The 24,086-nt window shown below is 41.1% G+C and overlaps 2 protein-coding genes across 3 annotated transcripts in view; one reads left to right on the plus strand and one right to left on the minus strand.

Annotated features, from left to right (window-relative positions):
- elp2 (elongator acetyltransferase complex subunit 2) overlaps positions 1–3,059 on the minus strand; it is a 35,875-nt gene extending 32,816 nt beyond the window's left edge. The window contains exons 1-4 of the mRNA XM_005478640.4: positions 2,895–3,059; positions 2,685–2,763; positions 2,241–2,314; positions 1,884–2,028 (exon numbers count right to left, since the gene is read on the minus strand). Of these exons, the coding sequence (XP_005478697.2) occupies positions 1,884–2,028; positions 2,241–2,314; positions 2,685–2,763; positions 2,895–3,026 (430 nt within the window). The 5' untranslated portion in view covers positions 3,027–3,059. The remainder of the gene's footprint in view (positions 1–1,883; positions 2,029–2,240; positions 2,315–2,684; positions 2,764–2,894) is intronic.
- A 5,882-nt stretch (positions 3,060–8,941) lies between these two features.
- Positions 8,942–24,086, plus strand: part of ctnnal1 (catenin (cadherin-associated protein), alpha-like 1) — a 55,282-nt gene continuing 40,137 nt past the window's right edge. The window contains exon 1 of one of the 2 annotated variants that reach the window (XM_019350378.2): positions 8,942–9,433. In XM_019350378.2, coding sequence (XP_019205923.1) covers positions 9,338–9,433 — 96 coding nt within the window. In that variant the 5' untranslated portion in view covers positions 8,942–9,337. The remainder of the gene's footprint in view (positions 9,434–24,086) is intronic. The other variant, XM_003444036.5, reaches the window with a different exon arrangement.

Here is a 24,086-nt window from a genome sequence, read left to right on the forward strand (position 1 = left end):
ACAGGAAATAATTTAAGATAATACAGATGACATTATACATGTGGACACAGAGTTTTCCCCCCCGTCTCCCCACGTTGATGAAGAAAGTACATTTCGAGCCACTGCTCTTCAAACGGCGCCGATCTGAAATAGACTGTATTCTTAACTGGGAATATAACCCAAGGTGATGCCTAGTCCACAAAAACGCACGCTTGATCTCGACAACTGTCAGGCTTCATTAATGTTTTTCTGCACTGAGAACTGGACGAGAACTCTCAGCAAAGAGGAGACGTTACAGGGGACAGCTAGAAACAAGGAAAGGACCATGGATGACAGACAGGAACACGAAAGATGCTCACGTTTATGGAAAAGTAATGTAAATAAATAAAAAGACATTATTAAGGAAAAGATTTTACCAGGGATAATTATACAGCTTTGTATGATATGGGGTATAATAAATTCCATCTAAAATTTGGCCTTTTGTTTTTTTTAATCACCGGCAAGTTATTTTACCTACATTTATAAACATACACGTTACCCTTTAAAAGAACAATCAGATAATGAAGCTTTTAGATGTTCAAAGGGAATTTATGACTCTAGTTAGAAAAGTCTGAGGCTCATTCAGTTTGAAAGGTGATCAGTACCTGTAACCAATTAGTGTGCACATGGTGACTTAGTTTTAAGATTTATATCGAGAGAAGAGTGAGTTAGTTTGGAAGCTTTGAGGGTAAAGCTTTACAAATAAATACATCTAATTCTTCTTAAATGTAAGCAAGTCCACTGAACCATGAAGACAGTCTATTGTAAGTGCTGTGGCACACATGACAAGCCTAAATAGTTTTGCAGCACAGCGCTGATCATGTTACAAACATTGCCATGCTCTCTGAAAACCATTACTAGACAGTTAATCAGAAACAGTATGATAAACTCAAATAATTAAAACTTTATATGTCAGTTAATAGTTGGTATATAGAGGGGAAAGGATCCTGAAGCATTCTAGCTTGTGGCTGTGGACCGCCTACGTTTCCAGGTCATGTAATTTAGTTAATATCTTGTGAAATCTTAAAGGACACAAAAATATTTTGTTCTTTTAAAGCTCTTCACAAATTATTGCTTTTTCTTCTTGCTAAACTCTATGCAGTGTGACCACTTTAGGGATCTCTGTTGAAACACATCAAACAATATGTAAAGAGAAATATACATCTTTAGAGTAACCATGCCTCATAAGAAGAAGACATAACTTCTGACTAATCACACTCCTACCCAGCTCCATATTTTTTCAGACTGAACTGCAGTAGCTTTGCATGATTCATCGTTCAAACTGATCCTTATTTAGCTTATCTTTGGTCTTGATGCAGCCCCTCAGTTCATCCACTGTATGAAATAAGATCTTCTAGCTTCTCTCCTTTTAATTCAATTTACTATTGATTTTGTGTGTTGGGCTTCTGTGCTTATGCTGCGTTCCAGTTACAAAGGAAGTTAGTTGTTGGGAACTCGGGAGTGACTCCTGAGTTAATGAATTCCAGGAAAAGCGTATTTAGCTTATTTGGCTTATTTAGTGAGCCACAAATGCACAACAGTGGCAGGACGGAACATTATTATGTGTTTACTACTGTTTATGGTCATTGCAGCCATCTCGGACTGTTAACTCTGGGTTCTTAGGGCTGCTTCAACATCCTAAGCAGGAAATCCTAGCTGAGAGGCTGTTCCTCTCTATGGGAACATCATTACTTTGATCAAGTTTAATGCAAGTAGAATTGTAACAGTACAAACAAGAAGACACTGTAACTATCAATTTCAGGAATCACAGCAACTTCCACGATCACAATTTGAAAACTTTTTCTTTCTTTTTTTTTTGAGAGGGGGGGGGCAATGTAATTCATTTACATTTTTTTGTCTCTTACCTTCTTTGGCGTCACAGCAGAGCCAGAGTTTAACTGTGGAGTCTGATGCTGAGGAGGCCACCAGTATCTTTGAGTCCTCCACGTAGATGGCATCAGCAGCACATATTGGACCAGTGTGACCCTTACATTCAACAGACTGGATAAACTGGAAACATCACATTTTATTTATTTTTTTTAATCCACCTGTGTTACCTATATGCTGCCAAATCATGATGGAGATCACTTCAGAAAGTATGGCCATTATTATGGAATGAAATCAACATTTCTCCAAGGAGCATGCACTTGCTTTACTAGCTTTTTAAAGAGGTGGCAAGGTGTAAGAAACAGTATGAGCAATATGTGCTGCAGGTGCTTCACCTTTCCATCCTGTTGAGCCTCCCAGAGGATGAGTCGATTGTCTGATGCTCCTGAGACTAGATGACCCTCTGGAGCTGTGACAATAACAGTAACACGGTTTTGATGGTTTGGCGTACATAACACAGTAACAACTACTGTAAACATAAATTTTGTAGCATATGGTAACGTTTTTCGAATATAGTTTCGCAATGTGCCAGGAGTCTCTGGAAAGCTCGCTGTAGGCTTGCTGCAGAATAAGATGACTAACCTGCACAGTGTCCTGACAGAAATATAGCTCAATACGAGTGCAACCTCTGCAAGGCTCTTAAAGAACAGCTGCCTTTGTGGCAGCACGAGCAGCATTGGATCAAAAACGGAAACAAACACACACACACACACACACACGCACACACGCGCGCGCACAAGCGGTTTGACAGCCATCAGCTCCATTCTCTCCACACTCACCGCTGTCCTCTCTGTGAACCCACTGGACCGCATTCACTCTGCCGGTGTGTCCGTTTAGAAGAGCTACAACTCTCCTCTCCTAAAGAAAAGAACAAGTTTACTGGAGTAATAAAAAAAATATATATCGGCCCATTTAAAACTTCAGCATGCTCGTCGCTGGCTGTGACAGCTGACAGCGGATTCACAGTAGAAAGTGACGGCCTGTCCTACCTCTGGGTCGTATAGAGCCACTGAGTTACATGTCCCATAAGCGATAGTTCCTCCGCGACCCCAAGAAACAACATTTGGCGTCCTGTTTGCACAACAAGCTACATGGCATGTTTCAATTACGGCCGCCGCCATCTTGAAAGCTGAAGTTGTGGAGTTACTGTAAATGTGTCCGGGGCTAAACGGTATCATTGTGACAACGGTTCCGCAGTTTGAGCACAGTGAATGTTATTTTTTTTAAACAATTTACACACGTCTATAATGTGACTTATTTGAATAATATTAATATTTTAATTACAATATGGGTGCTTACTATGGACTAGTGACGGATATCACGCGGAGGATTAGTTATAGTTGCACTACCGAGTGGAGTCCAGTAGATGGCGTAAGGATATCACAAATCCATAGACACGCTACAGACGCGTGACAATTTGAAGGCAAAACCTGAACTTTTGACTCCTGAAGTGAGAACATCGGGCGACACTGTTGACTAGAGTAGAAGGAGCGTTCCGGAAAAGTGAAGAATTAAAGCCAAGGTGCACTGAAGCTGCCTCAAAACATCACGAAGACGGGAAGGGAAGGGTTTTTTCCTTTAATAAGTCACAAAACGATAGAACCCTTTATCAATAGACATTTTATAACCCATTGTAACACCTTATGCTTAATATTCCCTAATTTGTATTGTATTGATATTATAACATTATTAAAATAGTATACATAATAAGCTATTTGTGTGACTTTTGATCTCTAGCAGGACTGAATTAAAGTAAAGTAGGATAACAGTGAGTTGATTATTTTTTATTCTGAGGAGATTTTGTTTCATCTCCCCTACAGGGAATTTTGAAGGCTAGACAAAAACAAAACTGATGGCGATTTAGAGCCTTATTTGGAGATATTTTAGCCGGATGGATGATTGGAGATTTTGTCTTGTCTTGTGCCTGAAAGACAGCCACACTGCATCAACCAACGTACAAATATATAGAACTGTGGATTTGTATAAAATATTTGTATACACCATAGAGATGCTGGCACTCATAGTGCAAGTGAGTGCCATTTCAATCAAAATCTCAATTAAAACTCTCTATCAACAATCAACACGCCATAGCATAAGCACAGAGCTGTGTCAGACTGTATCATCTACTTGTCACTCTGTATTGAGGGTGAGTGATCGCAGCTGAGCTAGCTGCTAGCCAGACAACCTTACTTGTAAAGAAAAAAAGAAAAAGAAAAAAGCCCCCTGGGCTTTTTGGGCTTCAACAGCTGACACTTTTGTAACAAGAAGTTTTCGGGGCACCTATTTGACAGGATCAGAGGGGAAAATGTGATGGAGACTGTGAGGCCTTAAGTCATATCATAAATGACAGTGTAGCCAAGACAAACAGGGACAGACCCAAATAATAAGGAAAGTGAGAAAGGATGAAGGAAGGGAGGGTGTTGGGCCTGTGTTGGCTCACCTCTGACCATGCTGACTTACGGTATACGGGTGTGACAAAGACAAAACAGACACCCTGTCACCAACACTTCAGCAGAAAATAGATTATGCCCGGCTTGCTATTGTTGTCCCTCCTCAGTCACAGTGAAGCGGGATTTAGACAGACTTGGCAGGGTGAGACAACCTCTCTATGGGGCGCACGCCATGTGGAGGATACCCTATGGCTCTCATCTTTGGAGTGTCAGCTCATGAGTGGCAGAAAAGCCATTTTCAGATGCAGCCAAAGAGCTTCATCTGTGACGAAGTATCTGTATTATCTCTCATCCGCTTGTGTCTCTGTGGTTGCTTACATAACGCATGATTAATTCGATCAAATGTAACAGGTCATTGGAGGAGAGGGGAGATTTATTTAGGAAAGATCCCATTCATCTCTCATAAAGTGGAAAACAGGGTGTATATGGTTATGTGAACACATCTTTACACTGTAAAAACTCTTGTAATTCAATTCACACAAAGTACTTTAATTTATCCAGCTGATGCACTCTGCATCAATGCTGATGGCCTCATCATGAGGTTATGCTTGGAAGATAAAAACGTTGTTTCCTGCTATTTTGTGTATGTCAGCGAGGTCAGTTTGATAAGAAATCCACAGTAATGGATTTATGATTAGTTAACAGAGTCTGGAGTCCATATCATGACAAATGTTGTGGATATAAATGCAGGTTTCTTTACTTTTTCTGTGTTTTCATTATATATAGAACTTTTCATGTTACATTAATGATAAAACTAATGCTATTCTTTCTGTTGTTACTTCAGAAAGTCTGAATCCTGACAGAAATGTAGAAACACACTTCTAAATAATTTCCACAAAATGGTGAAAATCTCACAAGGATGAATGAATACACAAAATGTCTTTAAATGTTCCACTCATTCATTTTATTGTACCATTTATTGCCTACAGGTGCAACCAAGGATCTCTGAAGATAGTTTTGTTAGAATATAGTAAATTAGAGAATCACTAGATTGAATTTTATATTCTACAAGAGTACTTAGGGGCTGATGGACGATGAAGAGACCTTCTAATATATTTTTTTAATATCTAATAAAATATCGTTCTGGTTTTTCAAACCCACAAAAAGGCATACTTTGCCACTGTAGTTGCAAGAGTCTACAAAAGCACACCTAATGAGTCTATAGTCATGCTTTTACAATTCCAAACTCCCAAGTGATAACAGCATTTTGCAACAGCTCACTGTGAATACTTTCTCCGAGCTCTTTCTTCAAGGTGAAAGAAGTGGGATTATCTTGGTGCGCACTTGCGTGCGAGAATGCAAATTAAACTAATAACCATTTATGTGTGTCATCTCCACACGGTCCCATGTGTTTGTTATTTCAAACAGCAGAAAGCATCTCTGACAAACGAGGCAGCCTTCAGAAAAAGGAGGGAAAAAAAGGAAAAAAAGGTGATCTGGATGAAAACAGAATGATAATGAGGCTATGTGAGGTGTCCGTGATTATGTAACAGCAGAAATGGAGACGCGGAAAAGCCGAGATTGCAGGGCTGGGGTGTCTGCATGCCACTTTGCTGCTGCCTGGTTTTGTTTATGTACAATTAAATTTGTCTTGTCCCCGAGGGCGCCTCCTTGGCAGAAGGATAACATGACCCGCTTCTTATTAGCACTTGTACTTAACTCTCCTTTTTATTTTGAACATATTAAAATGTCTTTCCAGCCAGTGTCTGTTATTCTCTGCATATTGTTTTCACTCAGGCAGTGCAATATCCTCTGACACCACCACACCATAAACACCTGGGATTAAACTCATCTAACATTACAGACAACTGAAACCTTTAAGCCGCAACATAACTATAGGTCACTTAAATAAAAGCAATGCAAATCCAGCTGAACAGCCAAGCAGGACACCTCACCTCAGCCTGAACTCCTCTCTTTCACAGAGGTCTCTGCGGTCACTGTATCGTGCTAAGGGGATGAGTTCAGCTGCAGGTCTCTGTGAAGGCCACGGCAGCTTTACGTGCAAGACCTAAGTTCATCTGATCAGCACGCTGTAGGTTACAGTTTCCCCCGGAGGACATGAATTTCTAAGCTGTGCATAACAACTGCATTAAGCTGCTAAGAAAAACAATGAAAAATAATGTTGTGCGAATGTGTGAGGAAGATTGTGATCACAAACATGCGCATTAAAAGCATGCTTTCATGCAGGCATGGGTTGTTTCCTCCAGCTGAAAATGTTCTACTGTTTTAAAAAATGCAAGGGGAAAAAAAATCCATCAACATTCCACCACAATCCTCCCTTTGAAATCCCCAAATTTCAATCTACTTATCCAGCAGGGGACTATGACTGAGTGCACTCATTTTACATCTTGTAGACTGCGAAATCACTATCTCTTTAGGCTCAGCAGTTCCCGTCCCAGGAGCTGTACAACCAGAAGGAATGATCCAGAGAGAGAGCGAGCGAGAGAGGGAAGTCAGCACTTCTAAAGCACGGGAAGAGACAGTAGCAGCTGTTAGCAACACAATCACACCACGCATAAGCATCTTTTATTTAATGAGCAATACCCTTGGACTGTGCGAGACGAACATACACATCAGGGGCTCCCTGCTTATGTGCCGTTTCAGGCAAATTGTCAAAATGGAGCATGCCTCAAAGAGATTAGAGGCAAAAGAGCAAATATTGAATATTCCAGAACAAATGAGATGCTGTTTAGAAAAACAAGCCAGTGTCACAGCTCGGATGTGGCGATGACAAAAAAAGGAAAAGGAAAGAAACAAGAACAGACACGCAACTGCGTTTGGTTCAGATTGTGTATTGGAAGCTATCCGTCTTGGTGATAACTAATCTATTTCAGTCAAAATGTTACAGGATGTATCATATTTCTTATCTCACTCTTCCACTTGAACTTAAATGCTGTGACCAGCATCATTTCAGCCAAAACAAGCTAATACACCACAATGCAAAAAGGAACCCGAGTGGAGTTTATCGCCTTATCAGCTGGAAAAGAGCCTCAGCGCAGATTACCAAGAAACATACAGATACTATCTAGCTGGTAGTAGAGCCATTCATCAAGGTGGAGCAGAACCTTGTCCACACAGCAGCCAACCTACTTGCATGCCTTCATAATGATGCATTGCAAACGTGTGTATTTGTGTGGGTGTGTACATGTCTGCTTGTGAATATATGTGTGTATGTGTGTGGAGTGAAACCAATGTAAACAGGGAGGGTTAAACTAAAGCATAGCTCTGGGGTTTTAAATAAATACTGGCTAGGCCTGAGAGTGGCAGACACATACACTCACACAAACACAATAGTTGTCTCCACTGCTGACACAAGAGTGCCAGCCAGCCACCATAGGTGATGATAAAGCAGGCAGCAAAAGGCGTCACTAACAGTGCCACGGTGCTTATAAGCCGTATCTGGTCTCTGCCATCTGCTGTGTTTGTAATGTGAATCGTTTCTCACCACTTGTCATCCACTGACTGCACTTGTAAAGTTAGAAATAGCTTCCGGACCCGCTTGAGGAAACTGAGAATTTTGGCAGTCGTTTGGTCGGCCTCGGATACAGGCAGCCACAAAGTACATTCGGTTCTGTTCTGCGGATACAAATCACCAGGTCACGAAATAAGAAGAGGCATCACAAGGATGAGACGTTTCCTCCTCATTTCGGAGTGTGAAAGAAAAGGTTTAAAGGTTTGTAGAATTCAAACATAGGCTGTGATCTGTAAAAGGACTGGACACCTGGGGAATTTGGGAAATACATCTGGGTAAGTTCAGTAGAGATACATGTTTTGACTCTCTCTTTTGGCCAAATAATGAAAACCAGGGGGGGGAAATGGTTGTAAAAGGAAGTCAGCAACACCTCTAACTGAAATGAATGTCATTAGTGATGCAAAGCTTTCATAACTAAATTTTCAGTCATTTATTAAAGTCTGCGTAAGAAATAACTGTTTTGATTGTAGGAATTCAGGCAGATCCGCTCGTTCCCTTTTGTTCCAGATAACAAAATGTCAGCGTTCAATGCAGTTTAGCTGATTACCACCAAAATAAGGAGGCAGAATTAAAACACAAGAACTTTACTGCAGGCTTACCAATGCAGTCACTCGAGATCCCTTTTTAGTTTCACAGCCTAGAGGACATCAAATGGTACATCATGAAAATGAATGTTTTCCCTCAAGACAGACAAAGGGTAACATTTGTAACTTCATAAGATCCCAGTCCATGTGCTTTAGTGCTGCCTGGTTTTAATTGGTATGTCTGGTGAGGCTTTCCAGAGGGAAAGTAAGGCATTCTCACACTCCAGGGGATAATATAGGATTCTGTGTCTCAGAGATCAAACCAGAACTGTGGTGTGAGTGAGGCAATGCCCCTTCCTCTCTGATGCCCAGAGCCATGAAATCTTCATTCATTTTCAAAAGCAATAAAAAAAAAAGTACATTTACATCAATTAATGATGCATTTCCCTTTATAATGTCCCTTCTTCTAGGCGCACTATAGATCAATTTGAAATGTAATTAATACTTAAATGACGTAACTGTAATTGCCACGTGCGTGAACACGTACTGTATATTAAAACATAAATAGCTCCCGGATCATCACTGTGCAGTGCACACAATGATGAACTGCTCAGCGCTCCCCACTTAAGCAGTCAGCAGTGAAAAGCCGACTGCGTGTGCGTGCTCTGTGCGTGGTTGCCCACAGTGGTGTGCTGCAGTCCGCTCCCTGCCGTAGTTGAGTAAAGTACATGGACATTAGCGGGCGCAGCGGCACAACCACCGAGCTGGAGTGGATTAAAACTGCGTGCGTGCGTGGAGAGCCACTCGACGACCGACTGCGAAACCCCCGGAGTGTAATCCCAAGTCCGTTACACCAGTTTGCAAATGCGAAACAGCAAAGCAGAGGCTCTCGGTAAACTCAGTTAGTGGCGTGCATTGTGTGTATGTGTGTGTGAGAGTGTGTGTCAGTCAGGGAGAGAGCGAGAGAGAGAGAAAGCTCGGCGGGAATGGCTTCATCTCCGTGCGGCAACAGTAACTTTGATTCCGGTCTGGAAATCAAAACTCGCTCGGTGGAGCAGACGCTTATTCCTTTAGTTTCGCAGGTGAGTACTCCGGAAACCTAAATCGTGACGTTTAGTTGTCGTATCCGAAGCCCTTGCGCTCTCAAACCACACTTTGACTTTACAGCTGTGTCGAGCACATGACACCGATTCTGTTGTTTACCTATTTGTGCACTGTGTCTGCAGTGCGTGCTTCCTTCCCGTGCTGCGTTTAAAAGCAGTCCCACGTGTGAATAGTTCAAGTTACGACACTGTGGTCGTCCTGTAACTGTTGTAGAAAACGGAAAAGTAACAATACTCAAAGTTGTCTTAAGTTACAAAGGTGGGCACAGCCAAGTCTGAAGAAAATAAGCTGTGGATACGCTGAACGGGTAACTAGGGAAGTTTGTGATTTACAGAATTACATAACAGACTAGAACAATGCAGGGTAGTGAAACTGTTCACACCCAGAAGACAATAAAATTAATTATGATGATGGTTCTTTATCTTTGTGAGGCGATCACAAACTCTCCAGGAAGTCTTCACACTCTTCAGAGAGTAGCCCAGAAGCCGTAAGAGTTTTCCCTGAAGTCCTCCTTCGCCACTCCTGAGCTGTCCCCGAGCTGTGGCTCTCTCTTCTCTAATTGAGCCACTTTAAAGCACGTGCTTTGTTTTTCAATAAACACGGGAAAATGAAGGACCCACTTAAGGCCACTGCACTCCTTCAGCAACTCTCCACTCTTGCACACTTTAACAGTCCCCGGATTAAACAAAACAAGGAGCTTAGGTCAATGAGTTAATGAATCGTTTTATTGTATTTTGGTTAGAAACTTGAGGCTGTTTGGGCCATTTTAGGCTTTGATTTGCATGACTATCTTCCGCTCTTGTTTCCAGCATGTCACAAAAAATGGGGAAGTCGTCTGCTCCTGAATAGGGAAGTGACCACTAGTCTTATAAATGCTAATATCCCCCTGTTTTGTAGGACAGGGTTGTGGTTTTCACTGGAAAGACAGTGGGAGAAATCAGCATCTCACTGCTGGGTTAACAGAGGCTGGATAATACCACACTGGGAGGCCCATGACACTGTTCCTGCTCCTCCTGTGCTCACTGACAACCTGCTTCCTCCCTCTTATTGCACAGGCTCATTTGAAAGATATAAGGTCATCCTGTCCTGAATAGATATGGGTTACTTATCAGAAAAGGACATCTGTTAGAGGGATGTGCTTTCCATGTAGTATGATAAATCAGAGCTAAATCTGTGCAAGTGTATACCGGTAGTGCAAGCAGGAGTTGGGGGAACAATATTCGCACTAAGTACTGCTGGAATAATGCGCAAAAGTGTACAATAAAAGTCCCATCCCTTGTGTTAGTGTAATATTTACAGTCCAGCAAACTTATGGTGCACTCCTGCCCGCTGAGTTATTGGCTGGGCTCCCGTCTGTAGAGGGGTAAACTGTAATATGCATTCAGCTTATTACAGTCCATAGAGGGCCTCAAGGACAGTGTTTCCTAATTTTCTTTTTTTCTCAGTGTAAGGCATGTCCCCATAGCAACAGAGCTCTGCAATGCTGAAAGAAACCACATTTTCAAGGACCGTCAACTCCATATGTAATATTTTGTTGTCGTTTTGTCATAAGAACAAGGTCACTGTTAACTGATACACAGGTCTTTGTGTGCAAAAATGCACAAAACTTTTTTGTTTTGTTTTTTTTAAAGAAATTATTCTGAGTATGAAATGATTAGTCTATTTTACAGAAGCAATAATTTTGACAATCTGATTCTGACAGTGGATGTTATTTGAATTTAGATTTTGAAACAAGACTTTCTCTCGGGGCTTAAGTCAGCCTTTTCTTCTGTTTGTGGAGATGCAATAGATTCAAAGAATAATTGCTTAAGGTAGAAAATTGTTTGTATGAGTAATCATGACCAGCTAGCCTTCATTTTCTGTCTAAAATGCAGTGAATAGAGCAGCAACAAAGCTGTTGTCTTGTCATAATTCAAGAAGGACAGTAAGCTTTATTCTGATTGTAAGGATGGTGACTTGCAGGTGTCATGATATGATAATAAACTGCTTATTGAGATTCCACAAGGAATGTGCAATATCTAAATTAATGAAAAAATAATAATTAATGGCAACAAAACAACTGTTAGTATTCTAAATACTTTTTCCAGTAAGAAACTGCTGTTGTAGATTACAGTAGGTACACTGGAAAATAACGGCTAATATATCTGCAAGAACTTCACCACAATTTACAGGAAAACAATCCTGAACGCTTGCTGTTTATGTGTTTTTGTGTGTGCACTGAATGAGAGAAGAAGAAATCTGTGGTTCGTATACGCTTTGTGAGAAAAGTCAGTAGAAAGACTGATGGTTAACCCAGCTGTGATAATAAAATTACCTGGCTTCAGGTGTGTATGATAACTTTGTTAACGCCCTTATGTGACATTTCTGAGAATGAGTATTGCCATACATGCGCATCAATTGAATTAGTGTACTTAGAAACACTGACTGTGAGGGCTGTGTTCTGCAGCTTGTCTTCTTAAGGAGCGTTGTATGTATGCGTGTGTGTGTTTGTGTGTGTGCGCGCGCACGCGTGTGTGTGTGGATCTCATAACTATCAAAGCGGAAATGAAAAAGCAGTGTCAGTCTGAGAGCCTATGTTTGATAAGGTTTTATGTATGTTTACTCTCCCCTTTTATTTTTTAATTATTTATTTCCTCTCCTCTCCTCTCCTCTCCTCTCGCCTTGTTGACGTTGATATCATCAGGCCTCTGTTATCAGCTTCACTCCCACCAGGGTGTAATTATAGGCCGGGGGAACCTCCCTGTCTTGCACTTCATACATATACACAAACTAGATGGATGCACTCTGTCCCACCTACGTCTTTCCTTTTTATGCTTGTATGTTCTCCTGTCATACTGATTATTTTGTGTATGCATTTTTTTGTTTGTTTGGGGGGTTTTTGCGCCAGTAGGTCAGAGTCATTCCCAATTTTCCAGCTGGTCTGAGATTCTGCAATTTAAATGAGTCCTGTTTTCTTAATGGACCACCTGGATGCTTTCGGGCCGCATTCTTTATCATTTTGACCAGTTCCTTCCTTTTCTCCTTCGACTTCTTTTTTCAAACTACAAAATGCATTTTCTTGATTTCTAAACGACACATTCTCCTATGTTAATACAAATTTTGTAATATGCTTTGCTTCACCTTTGCCATCGGTTTTGTATTCAGGGGCATGGTGAGGCTAATGAGTTGCTCTGGTGGTGGTCAAAATGTAATGGCCATCATGCAGAGAGAAGGGGAAACTAAAGCAAACATGTCTGCTGTTGTGTGTGCGTGCTACCTGTGATGTGGTCTACAGCCAGCTGGAAGGCAATTAGCAATACTCTGGATGCTTTTTCCTTGAGATCCGATTCCTGTTTTGAAGTGGTAATTAGTGAAAAAAAAAAACAGTTATGTTCCTGGGCTTTTATAATTGAGGTGTGTTTTCCTATTAAAAACGCAGCAGCCCAGTCTGGGTGCGGACATGGTGGTCCACACTGATGAAGTGTAAAGGTGCCGTTTTGAAGCAAAGACTTGTGGGAACGAATAGGAGCTTGGGAATAATCTCTAAGACTTTGATCAGATTGGTGTACGTTAAACACTCGTGACACCCTGGCCTTGTGATTACATAGCTCAGCTGTCTCCATCATTTTTCTTCAGGCCCGAGACAGGAGTTTCTTAAAAGATTTTCTCCTATAATTGGGCCTGGAAAATCCGTTCTCTGTCCGAGTTTGTTAGCATCGACTTTGTCATGCTTCCAGGGGTTCTGTGGTGCTTGCAGTTTTGCTTTCTGAAGTGTTAAAGAACACTGTGGGTAAAAAAAGCTTTCCCGTGTTCTTTTTGCTCTCAAACTGGATTGAAATGGCGTATTTATCACCCAAACAAATGCTCAGGGGAAAGTCAGAGGATGTGATTTTCTCAAAGCTTTGCCATTTTGTCACATAAATTTCAACATTAAACAAAAAAGCTGACAAAACGCGCTTCATAAACATACTCCAAACTTAACGGCTTCGTAAGCACGGCCATCAGTCAAATTTCCATTCCGCCCTCTGGAAATATTGGAAATTGAGTTTTACTGAGGTACGAGGCTCTATTTCCTTCCTAATGTTCCTGGTCCTATAGTAGAGTGACATGACAAACGTCCAGGTAGTGAAGTTGTTTTTTATATCCAGACAGAGAGGCATTACTGTTGCCATGAGCCCTAACAGATCTCCGTCCTCGAGTCGTATGATGATAATGGAGACAAATGGGCCCCTGGCATGAAAGTAAAACCACATGAGGATAGCAACGCACTCCAAGCTTGCACGTGAATACACACTCATGTACCGGAGTATATGAACATAACAAGATTGGGACAACATATGCCTTTATTGTAAATGTGGGAGATGGGTGGGGAATTCCACAGTGGTTTGAGCGTCTTTGTATCTGTGTACTCTGGTGTGTGTGTGATTGTCTGCTCATGGATGATAGAATCTACACAGATGTGTGGTGGTGGGATTGTGGTTTCATGTGTCATCGTCTCTGTTTTGTGTTCTGCTGCTACAGGTTGTCACCCCGTCCAAGTTCAACCCACTGTGGTCGTGACTAAAACAGAACGCCTGATAACACAATCTGAGATCAACCTTTTTTCCTGTTACGTCAGTATCAGTGAAAGATGCTGATTAATGGCCACGCTATTTACACAAACACTCCCAATCACCAGTGTTGGGAAGGTTACTTTTAAAATGTATTCCACTACAGATTACAGAATACATGCCCCAAAATGTAGTTTGTAACTTATTCTGTTAAGTTACTCAATGCAAAGAACGTATTCTGAATACTTTAGATTACTTAATATATTATCATGCTTCTACAACTACACTACTATTGCTGTGTGATTTATTACTATTACTGAGGGTTACTCGCCACCAAGCTAACATTAGTAGCTAAAGTTAGCTTAGTTCATAGACTGCTTTCCGAACAGAACATGATTATTTGCAGCTAGCAGGTTTTTAATGCTATCCAACAAGTCTAACAGTCTGCAGTCTATAAACTAACCTCAGCTAATGGCAGCTAACAATGTTAGCTTGGTGGCGGGTAGCCTTTAGTAATAGTAATAAATCACACAGCAATAGTACATCAAAGATACTGAAGTGGCACATAACCCAGGTAGCTACCACAACTAAAACATGGTAGTTGCAGTAGGCTAGCGAACTTACTTCCAGATGTTTCTTTAGGTTGGAGGGGGAGGCTTTTGACGCTGAAGGCAGCTTGGTTGCTGGCAAACAGAGTTTGCATTGCACGGTCAGATTTCACCCATCCCTTTTTTCTTTAAATGTGAAGTGGTGTTGGAATTTCCAAGTAAGAAATGCATTCCTGCCCATGCACTGCTGGCTCTGTTGTGCTGGCTCCGGGTCCATTGTGTAACTGATGCCACCAACATTAACATGACGCTTACATTAGAGCCTCTAATTGCAACAATGTGTGGAATTACCAAAATTAGAGAGGGGATAGCCTAACATATGAAACAGGAAAAGACCGCCATGAAATCCATTTATTTCAACAAAGTAACTGTATTCCAATTATCACCTTTTTAAACGGTAACTGTAATGGAATACAGTTACTCATGTTTTGTATTTTAAATACGTAACACCGGTACATGTATTCCATTACTCCCCAACACTGCTAATCACTCATATTTCCATACACTATATACCCTTTGTCCCCTCTAAAGAAACTGGGAGATCATGCGGTTTTGTGGGTTGGTTCTGCACATGGGCCCTCAGCTGGTTTAAACATCTAATATAGGAATCGCAGTGAGCCTGACTCGCATTATTGTTGAATAAATGATGCTCTTTGGCATGTCCTTGTTCAGCAGTAGGAAGTAAACAGTCAACAAGCCTGTTTCATCAAAGTGAAATGAGATGTAATTCCACTCGGCTCCCCTTGTTTTCTAGTAAAGTGGTTGCATTAGGCAGCTAACTTTGTCAATTTGGAGAATTCACATTCTCTCTTCTGATGATTAAATCCACTCTTCTAAACCTCCCACCCTCACTTTCTCTCATATTCACTTTTCATTGCATTTCTCTCACACAAACACACACTCGGTGTCATGTAAACACACATGTGCAGAGCTTAAATGATCAGTGTTTCCCCCTTGTCCCCTCGAGCGGTCTTTTCATTATTGCTATCAGGGGAGTCATTACAGATTGCTGTTCTCTTTAAGTGCAGATAAAAGGGTCTGTCTCACATGTCGAACCGTTGACCTTTCCACGGTTAATATACTTCCAGATGAGAAAAGTGCTTTTTTTTTTGCCTGTGTGTGTGTGTGTCTGTGTGTGTGTCTTCATTTATATGTGTGTGCACCTGAAACCTCCAAATAACCTGGCCCAATGGGATCAGTCACCTAGAGGGAACAGCAGAGTTAATTTAATGGTGCAAGAAGGCAATCTCACGCTCTGCAATTTAAGTTATTTGAAAGGTGAGGCTAATAGCAGAAGCTGCTTTTAATTGTCTAAGGAGAAGCCACTGCCTCTGACCGAGATGTATGGCTATAGCTTAAAGGCTGATAAAGTATTGATTAAGCACCTCTCCCATCATCAGTCAGCCTCAAATTGCTTTCCTTCAGTCTTTCGTTCACCATCAAATGAAAATGGGAACGGACTCATTTTGTCAGTTTGTGAAAACTTGGGTCCGAGTTGTTTGCAGTAACACTGACAGTTTGGTTTTTATCCGTCAAGATTTTACAATTTTCCGCCGTCAGATTCCTGAGAGAAGAAGTGACAATAACAAAACTGCTGTTACTGGATTCTTATCACGACTAACCAGGATATTATTTTCGTAAAGATATGTTGCCATGCATTTTTTTTTCCCTTTGCAAATTAACATTATTTTTTTTATTTCTGTTATCACCGCAATTTCGCTGAGCTCACTGTTAATATGCCACCATGTTCACGCTCTGTGTGTGAACGATCCTCCAAGGCCTGCAGAGGCTCTTAGGTGCTTATTATTCCTGTTTAATATCAAGTGATTGTCTGGCCCATTGCCGCCCTGTGTTTACAGTATATTTTTCTGAGTTATGATGATGAGGTAGTCATGAGGCGTCTCGTAAGTATGAGCACACAGGAGGAAATCTCTCTGTCAGTGAAGATGTGATGCCTAATGTGGCGTAATGTTTTGTGTTGTCCAGCCTCACACCCTGCGGATTAAGATGGATGTATAAACACATGGCTGAAGCACAAACAAGGACATATGTATTAATAAACCTCACAACCGTTTCCTTGGCTCTCATTCTGTAGCTGTACATAAGGAATATTTTACTAAAATAGCACAGACACAGGTTGAATAGCTTTCTCTTTTTTTAAACTGTGCTCGCTAAGAAGTAAGATATAGTGTTGCTATACATGCTGTTAGGACATGCAGACTGAAGAGTGAGACAGGGCAGGCCTCTTACTGTAATCTTGTAGGCATGCACTCTATTTGCCTTGTCATGTACTGCTAGAGATATGACATGATATATCTATATTATCTGCTGCCTGGACAACCGCAGGTAAACACATCACTGTTTGGCAGGCAGCTGTTTGTTTCTTGTTGTTTTCCTCTTTGTGTGTTTGTGGCTGAGCATTGTGATCATTCTGGTCTTGAGCCCATGAGATTGACCTGACAGTTTTTCACACTGTGGGGTTTAGAGGTTAAGCTCTGCAAATCCTGGTTACGACAGGAAACCTTTCTACGTTTCCAGGTAAACCATTTCACCATCCTATAGTTTCATGGTAAGGGTGACGTCTTTATATAAAAGTGGAGGTTGCTGTCACTGAAAATATCGCACCAGTCGGTGTTACTATTCCTTCCTGTACTTGATCAGCCGGTCCTTGTCACGATCTTCTTACCTCTGTCCTCCTGGCTTGCTGCACTGTAAGGAAAGTAGAAATATCTCAAAGTGAAAAACTAAGCCAAGTCTAGGAAACGAAGCAGTCTTTAAGCATTAGTTGGATATAGGTATTATTATCTTTTTGATCATGTATTATTTATAAAGGTTATCTGACACTCATCCCAGAGCTGTCCTGTTTGTTCTTCTCTCCTTCTCCACCTGCAACATTGCTAACTTTACCTCCGAGGAATCCTTCAGCCTGGCTTGTATGTGTTAATTGCTTTCTTCAAGCGTCTTTGAACTTCTCTCCCCTCGATAATGAGTTCTTTTAAAGAGATGAGTTTTGACATGACAGAACAAAGACAGTGTGAAGGGCACAGGGAACATAGAATACCAAACATTTTCTGTAATTCAGAACTATTTCAAATATTTCAAAGTTGCCATGTCACCTCTACCATCACTTAATGTCTGCACTGTTTGATTAAAAATTGATTTTTTTATTTTAGTTTCTTTGTTAATCGTTTGATTACTTAAATGATAAATTTCGCTTTACACTAAATTGGCAAGCGTGCCACTTTTAATTCAGTGCGATATCACTTTTAGTGACTACTTCAACCTCAAGCAGTCGTGTTGAGTGACTGATCACCTCACTTTGTGGGGTGATTCAGGGTGTGTCTGTAAGGAAGTATCAGTATGTAAGATGCTGTAGCACCTCGTTTGTGTGTCTTCCACCCTTCTTCTGTTGCTCTGCCCAATTTCCTGATTTCGTTTTCCTGTCACACCCCTTTCTCTTTTGGTCTTTAGTTCTGCCTTTAGCCTTGTGCCTGTTTTCTTCTCACCGCTCTCCACTTACCTTTCAGTTTTCTAACTATTAATCTCAACTTCTCCAGAGAGTTAGGGGCTCTGTATCACCTCATTAATTATGCAGCTTGCTGAAAACCTAGCCAGAGGCTGCAGGTATAGCCTCAGCTGAATAGCTCAGCCCAATCATTTCTTTGGATCTTTCCCTTTTTCTTCTCTACCGTAAAATGAGACGCAATCTTCGGCCCTGCACCCATTCTGAAAAACACTAATGGGAATAGCATGTAACCAGCTGAGCCAGATTTGGCAGTCTCTTTCTCTGACATAGAATGGACGAAGATGATGCTATTCTTACCACGTTTTGTCTGACCGTCACATATCTTCAGGGGAAATGTTTTCTGAAGGGAATGCAGTGTTGAAAGCACAGCTGTAAAGAGATAGGATCTTGGACATTTTGAAAAGACTTTGTATCAAGAATGGGTTTATATAATTTTAACTTGCAGGATTGAGCTATGTTTGTAATTGTCAGATTTCCATGGGCTAACTATAATGAAATGGGAAAAGCAATACATTCCCCTGCCTCTCAACTAGACTTTTATCCTTTTGATGAGCTCCAGCGAGATTGTCTAAAGCTGCGTCCACACCGGAAGCGATGTGGTGACCGTATAAAGTGAAAGAAACTAAGTAAATATGCGTAAAATACCCACTGGCGGCACAAAGTGGGAGGGACCCAAGATGAACTTTTCTCAAGTTAGAAGTCAACCAGTGAGAATGTACCATACTGTTGATTGACAAATGACCTTGTAGTAAATACGTTAATAGGTTACCTAGGCAACAGGAGGCTAGGATGTGAGCGACCAGCTGTCAGCTTCACAGTAATGCACGATGACTGAACCACTTCCAGTGTGGGTACAACTTTAGACTACAGCTGGAGATGGTATTTCTTGTTCTGTGGGCTCGGTGTAGGAGCCCGTGAAATAGATAATCAACTTCTGAATGTTCTGGTTAGAGCAGAACGTCTGTCAACAGGTGCAATGGATAAAAGTGGCATACAACAACATCCTTTTGTAGAAGCAGCCAAAAGAAATCAAGGACCACCCCAGCAATCTCGCCACAGCAGTCTGATTAGCAGCGCCAAAAACCTTCAGAATAACAGTGAGGCAATTGTCCCATAGTACATCGATGGCGGATGGCATTATCTCAGACCCATGAAAAGTAAGTCACCCATACACTCAGGTGCCTTTCAATATACCTGGGCAGCCTGCCAGGTAAAGTCCGTGTGCGGCAAACACTCTGACACCTAGCTCTATTGGTATGAGGAAGATGTTCTCATCTTGTCACCGTTTCTAGATGACTGGAGCCAGCGGGTGACAGCTGGGGCCAGTCAGCCCGGATTCATAGCCCAGTGTGTACATGTGTACTTAAGGACACATACTCCCAGTACCAACACCTATAAATAAGTTAAAGTCACTCTCCTCCTATAAATAAAGTTCTAGTTGTTCTGGGCATTTCGCTGGATCTGCTATCTGAATGACTGAAAAGAGCTCTTGATATGAAAACTAATATCAAAACGTGAATGTGAGAGTTAGTGATTTTAGAAAAGAGTGTTTACTGCTTTGTGGGTGGGACGTCTATGGGTTGCAGGTACTGGTTCATATTAATGTCGTTTGATGTTTAAATTCTGCACTGATAGACCTCAAACCACTTGAAGACATAGGTATGTGTCACGTAGTGAAAGCACGTTCCCGAAGCCCCTGTGAGAATGTGTCAGGGAGTCTGTGTGTGTCACAACACAGGCCTTTATACAGCATGAAGTTAGGGGGGGCTGCATTCCTTTAAGGGCTCAAGTTTCGAGCTCCCACAATATGCATGTGTGCATGTGTGTGTGGTGTCTGAAATTGTGCCTCCATGTTCTTTAAAGGGCATCACGACTGAGGTCAAAAGTCAGAGTCTCAAAGGGCGAAACCTTGATTCTGGCTGGTATGCATGTGTTTGTCTGCCCCCCCCCTTCATTCATCGGTGAATCATCCAGCTCAGCCTATAACGTTCTGCGTTGTGGCTTCTGATGTTTGGTCTGACACACTTCATTGCTTTATTAATGCAGTCCTTCACTTTCTAAAGTCTCTTTCTTCTCACATGTCAAACCTTCAAGACCACATTCTTAGGAATTTATCTCCTTCTGGGCAAGAATGTATCTTGCTCTGGGGCTAGTTTGTAGCTGCGTTGGCTTTTGTCTACACCTGACAACTCGCATTTCTAAATGCTTCCTTTCATTTTGTAAGAAGTTGACCCAACACCCCCCGCCCCCCCAAAAAGAAAAAAAAGTAGGAGGCCAGAAATCCCGGAGGTAGCTTGTGGAAATCATTTTGGTGGTTTTCATCAGATTTGACCTTCAATAGGCAGCTGAGAAATGAAGCACATTTTTCTTTGTCACTTTGCTTTTTCATTCACAAAAAAACAAGCCGTGATTAGTTTCGGAGCAGGCCAGTGTTTCTGACAGGTGCATTTGGTCAGCTTCCCCTGCTCCTGCAGAACATGCTGTTGCTGAGGGAGGCTGTCACAGAGCCTGGTTAGGCCGCTTTCACACACTTTTCACTGCACACTACTACTTGTATTAGTTGTCCATTACTTGTAATTACCAATTACGATGACTGATGGAATGTTTTGCGGGCTAAGTTGGCAAGCAGTTCGGATTTTCCTATTGAGGATTTTATACAATTACCCAGTCATTAAACATGGCTCAGCATGAGGACAACCTGAGGGGGGTGACTTACATGTGTTTTGGTTGTATTGTTCATAACTTCGGGTTTCGTAGGGGGGCAGTCGTCGTCATGCAACACCGCATTCATGAAAATCACCCAAAGACAAATATTGACTGCAATGTTCCAGGCTAAAAAATAAGTCAACACTTCTAGGCAAACTCTCCTGTCTTTGTTTTACTCGCAGGATGTTGGTTTGCGAGCTTGTGATGATGTGAGAATATAAACTTTAATACCCCTGATTGTTTGGGGTTATACTTGTGGTTTCATCTAAATAGATGTTGCTTGATGATGGATCTGGAGATGGATTTCGAGCAGGTTGCTTGCGGTTATTGTTCCAACTTTTATATTTCTTGTACACAAGATACTCATCAATCTTTAGTGGTGGCTCAGGAGGTCTTGATTGAGATAATTAAAGGGCAGAATGAGGACTACGATAAAAGACTCATCAGGAGCTGGAGTTTTCCTTTTTCATGTGCTTTCAAATGTTTCAACAACACAGATAAATCTTAGAGGGAAGTCAGATGCAAGGACAAAGCAGATACAGTGCTTAGGGCCACGTTGTGTGTGTTTTTTTTCTTTTTTTTTATGGGTTCAGAGGTTTCAAAGAAAAAGATTTGCCATAGTCAATTTAAATTTCTACACCCCATGTTTCTTTTGAAGGTGTATGAAGGGTGAAATTGACTAAAATATTTAACTTCTAGGAAGAAAATTGTTTCCATGTTTGACTTTGTGCTGCTTCTCTGCTGTTATACCCGCTACAGAATACCAGAGACCTTTTAGACTGCAGGTTTAAGTTATTCATCAGTCGGAAATTTTGGTCTGTTTATGCACACCAACAACGGACCATGTCTGCAAATGAAGACATCCACTAAAATGGTTTATTTTCTTTACTCCTTCTCGATATGCAACGACTTGCCCAAAATGAATGTTACGAAACAAAACAAGACTTAGTGTCTAAGCAAAGGCTTCTGAGCAACGCTGTCTGGAATTTCTAACCTGCTTCTGGATGTGACAAGAGATTGAAGACTTCACATATCATGAGTGATGTCTCGATGGGTTTTTTTTTTCTTCAGTGTTTTGCCGTCTTTGTGACATTGACTTGCCAGATTAAATAACTGCTGTACTCTCGTGAGGCTTTCTTGGGGTGGGGTAGGGAGGGGGTTTGGGCCATGGGGTGCACGTCACTATGAAACTCCTCGGTCTTCAATGGAACAAAGAGCTCAGTGTAGCCTGGAGAAATCTCTAGCTGCATATGGTGTACGTTTCCAAATGGGTGGGATCTCATCTGCATTGCCTCGCTGCCTGAGCCAGAGATGTCTTTGATATTGCATCTTGGATGTTTTGCAAAAACGTGCTTAGATCAAAGATATCAGTGCTGCCAGGCTGGCTGTCTTGGTTTTACTTTGATAACAGCTTGATCCATGTAAAAACAGTTAGATCCAAGTAATTAGCGTCATTGTCCGCTATTCTTTCTGTCTGTTTTGAGTTCGTTAGAAGCTGACATGGCATGGTGTACGCTCTGAAAGAGACTAGGATATGCCTCCTAGAAGTTTTCAGTAGATGAGGGTTTTGGGCATCTTTTTGATGTAAGCAGGAAAATCTAAGCTTTTTTTTTTTTTTTTTTTGCTTTTTAAATTTCATATAAATTTATTTGTTATACTATTTGTAAGTGGTAGTCTGTTACAGGTGTGCCAGCATTATTATGATGCTGGGAAAAAAATACTTTAGCACCATTCAGGCCGGAGCCACTCTTATAAAATATGAAAGGAGATATGTTTTGATTTCAGTATTTAATATTCTTTTGAAAGGAGAACTTCATCTGCATTGTGTAATAAAAGTGTCTCTCTCTCAGCTATAAACTCTCAGATGGTTTTAGCGAATTACTTTTTGTACACTTTATGAATACTGCTTTTCAGCAGGTGACTTTTTTTTGACTCCCCCAAAACATTTTTCACACTTTACTTGCAAAAACTTGAATCCACTCTGCATCATGTAGGACAGAAAATAGTCTCAGTAATACTGTACAGATGTTACTGAATAATTTATCATATTCACATGTAAGCAGCATTCAGTATGAGATTCAATCTTGAAACTGAGGCTAGGTGATAAAACTGCGAAACTTCAGCTTGGCATAAAAACTCAGAACGGAGAAAAATGGCTACACTGACACTGTTTTTATTATTATTTTTGAATCCTAATTTATGTCTATATGCAATGTGTCTTTGATACAGCAGTTGCAACACTTAGCACACACTCAGATGCATGAAAAAAACAAACACTGCTCTTAGTAAAAATAATGAGCTAAATGTTAACTAGCGTCGCTAAACGTAAAGAGAGCTGATGTCCTAATTGGAATTTTTTGGCACATATGATGCTGTGAATTTGTCCAAATGAAGTTGTAAGGAACTTTAATCTAAAATTACAATTTTGTAAGGTCAGCAGTCTCACGAATCCCAAGCCTAGAATAGCTGCAGATGTGCGAGTGATGCTAACGATTTCCCAGACTTTTTGCTAACTAACTGGTGGCTATAACTTCAGTGCTCTCAATTTTGATATGAGAATATTAAAACTTCTAGGTCTTTTATCTATACAAACAGTTGATTTTCTTCTACTTATCCAGTTTAGGGTCAGCCCGTGACCACACCCTACATATGTTGGCAGGTTGTTGCAGAAAGACACCTAGCAGTCTTTGGACTGTGGGAGGAAGCCAGAGTACCTGGAGTGAACCCATGCAAACACGGGGAGAATGTGCAAATCGAACTCTGCAGTAAATTCTAATGGCTCCACGTGCACAGCAGTAGAGCCAGCGCAAGGGGTCTTTTCATAACGTGTAGCTTTTTAAAATCATTATAAAGGGTTTCACTTTTCAGTGAGGCTGTGTAATTAATAGCTGACAATAAATTAGCAGTTTAAAAAAAAAAAATTACTATTGTTGTGCTGCGACTGTAAAGGGTTTCAAAGCAAAACAAGGTCGTGAACCACAACAGCACTTTGTGTCATGGTCTAGTGCTCTACAAACAGAAGAGATCGATTCCCTCCTCTGCTCTCCTTCCCATCTTGGTTAACCTTGGATTGTGGTTAACTGAGCAAAAATTGATCCGCAGCTATGGTTTGTTTGTCTACCCCCCAGCAAGGACTACTGAATCAGAGGTCACTCTCCACACACTGCCTCATACACTCTATTCTCTGACTTGCTCTTAATGGAAAAAGAGCAATATCTCTCAGAAAGTTTTCAGATAATGTAGAGTTTTTGGCTTGTTTTCT

The sequence above is a fragment of the Oreochromis niloticus genome, linkage group LG22 (genome assembly GCF_001858045.2).
Source record: "Oreochromis niloticus isolate F11D_XX linkage group LG22, O_niloticus_UMD_NMBU, whole genome shotgun sequence".
NCBI classification, from domain to species: Eukaryota; Metazoa; Chordata; class Actinopteri; order Cichliformes; family Cichlidae; genus Oreochromis; species Oreochromis niloticus.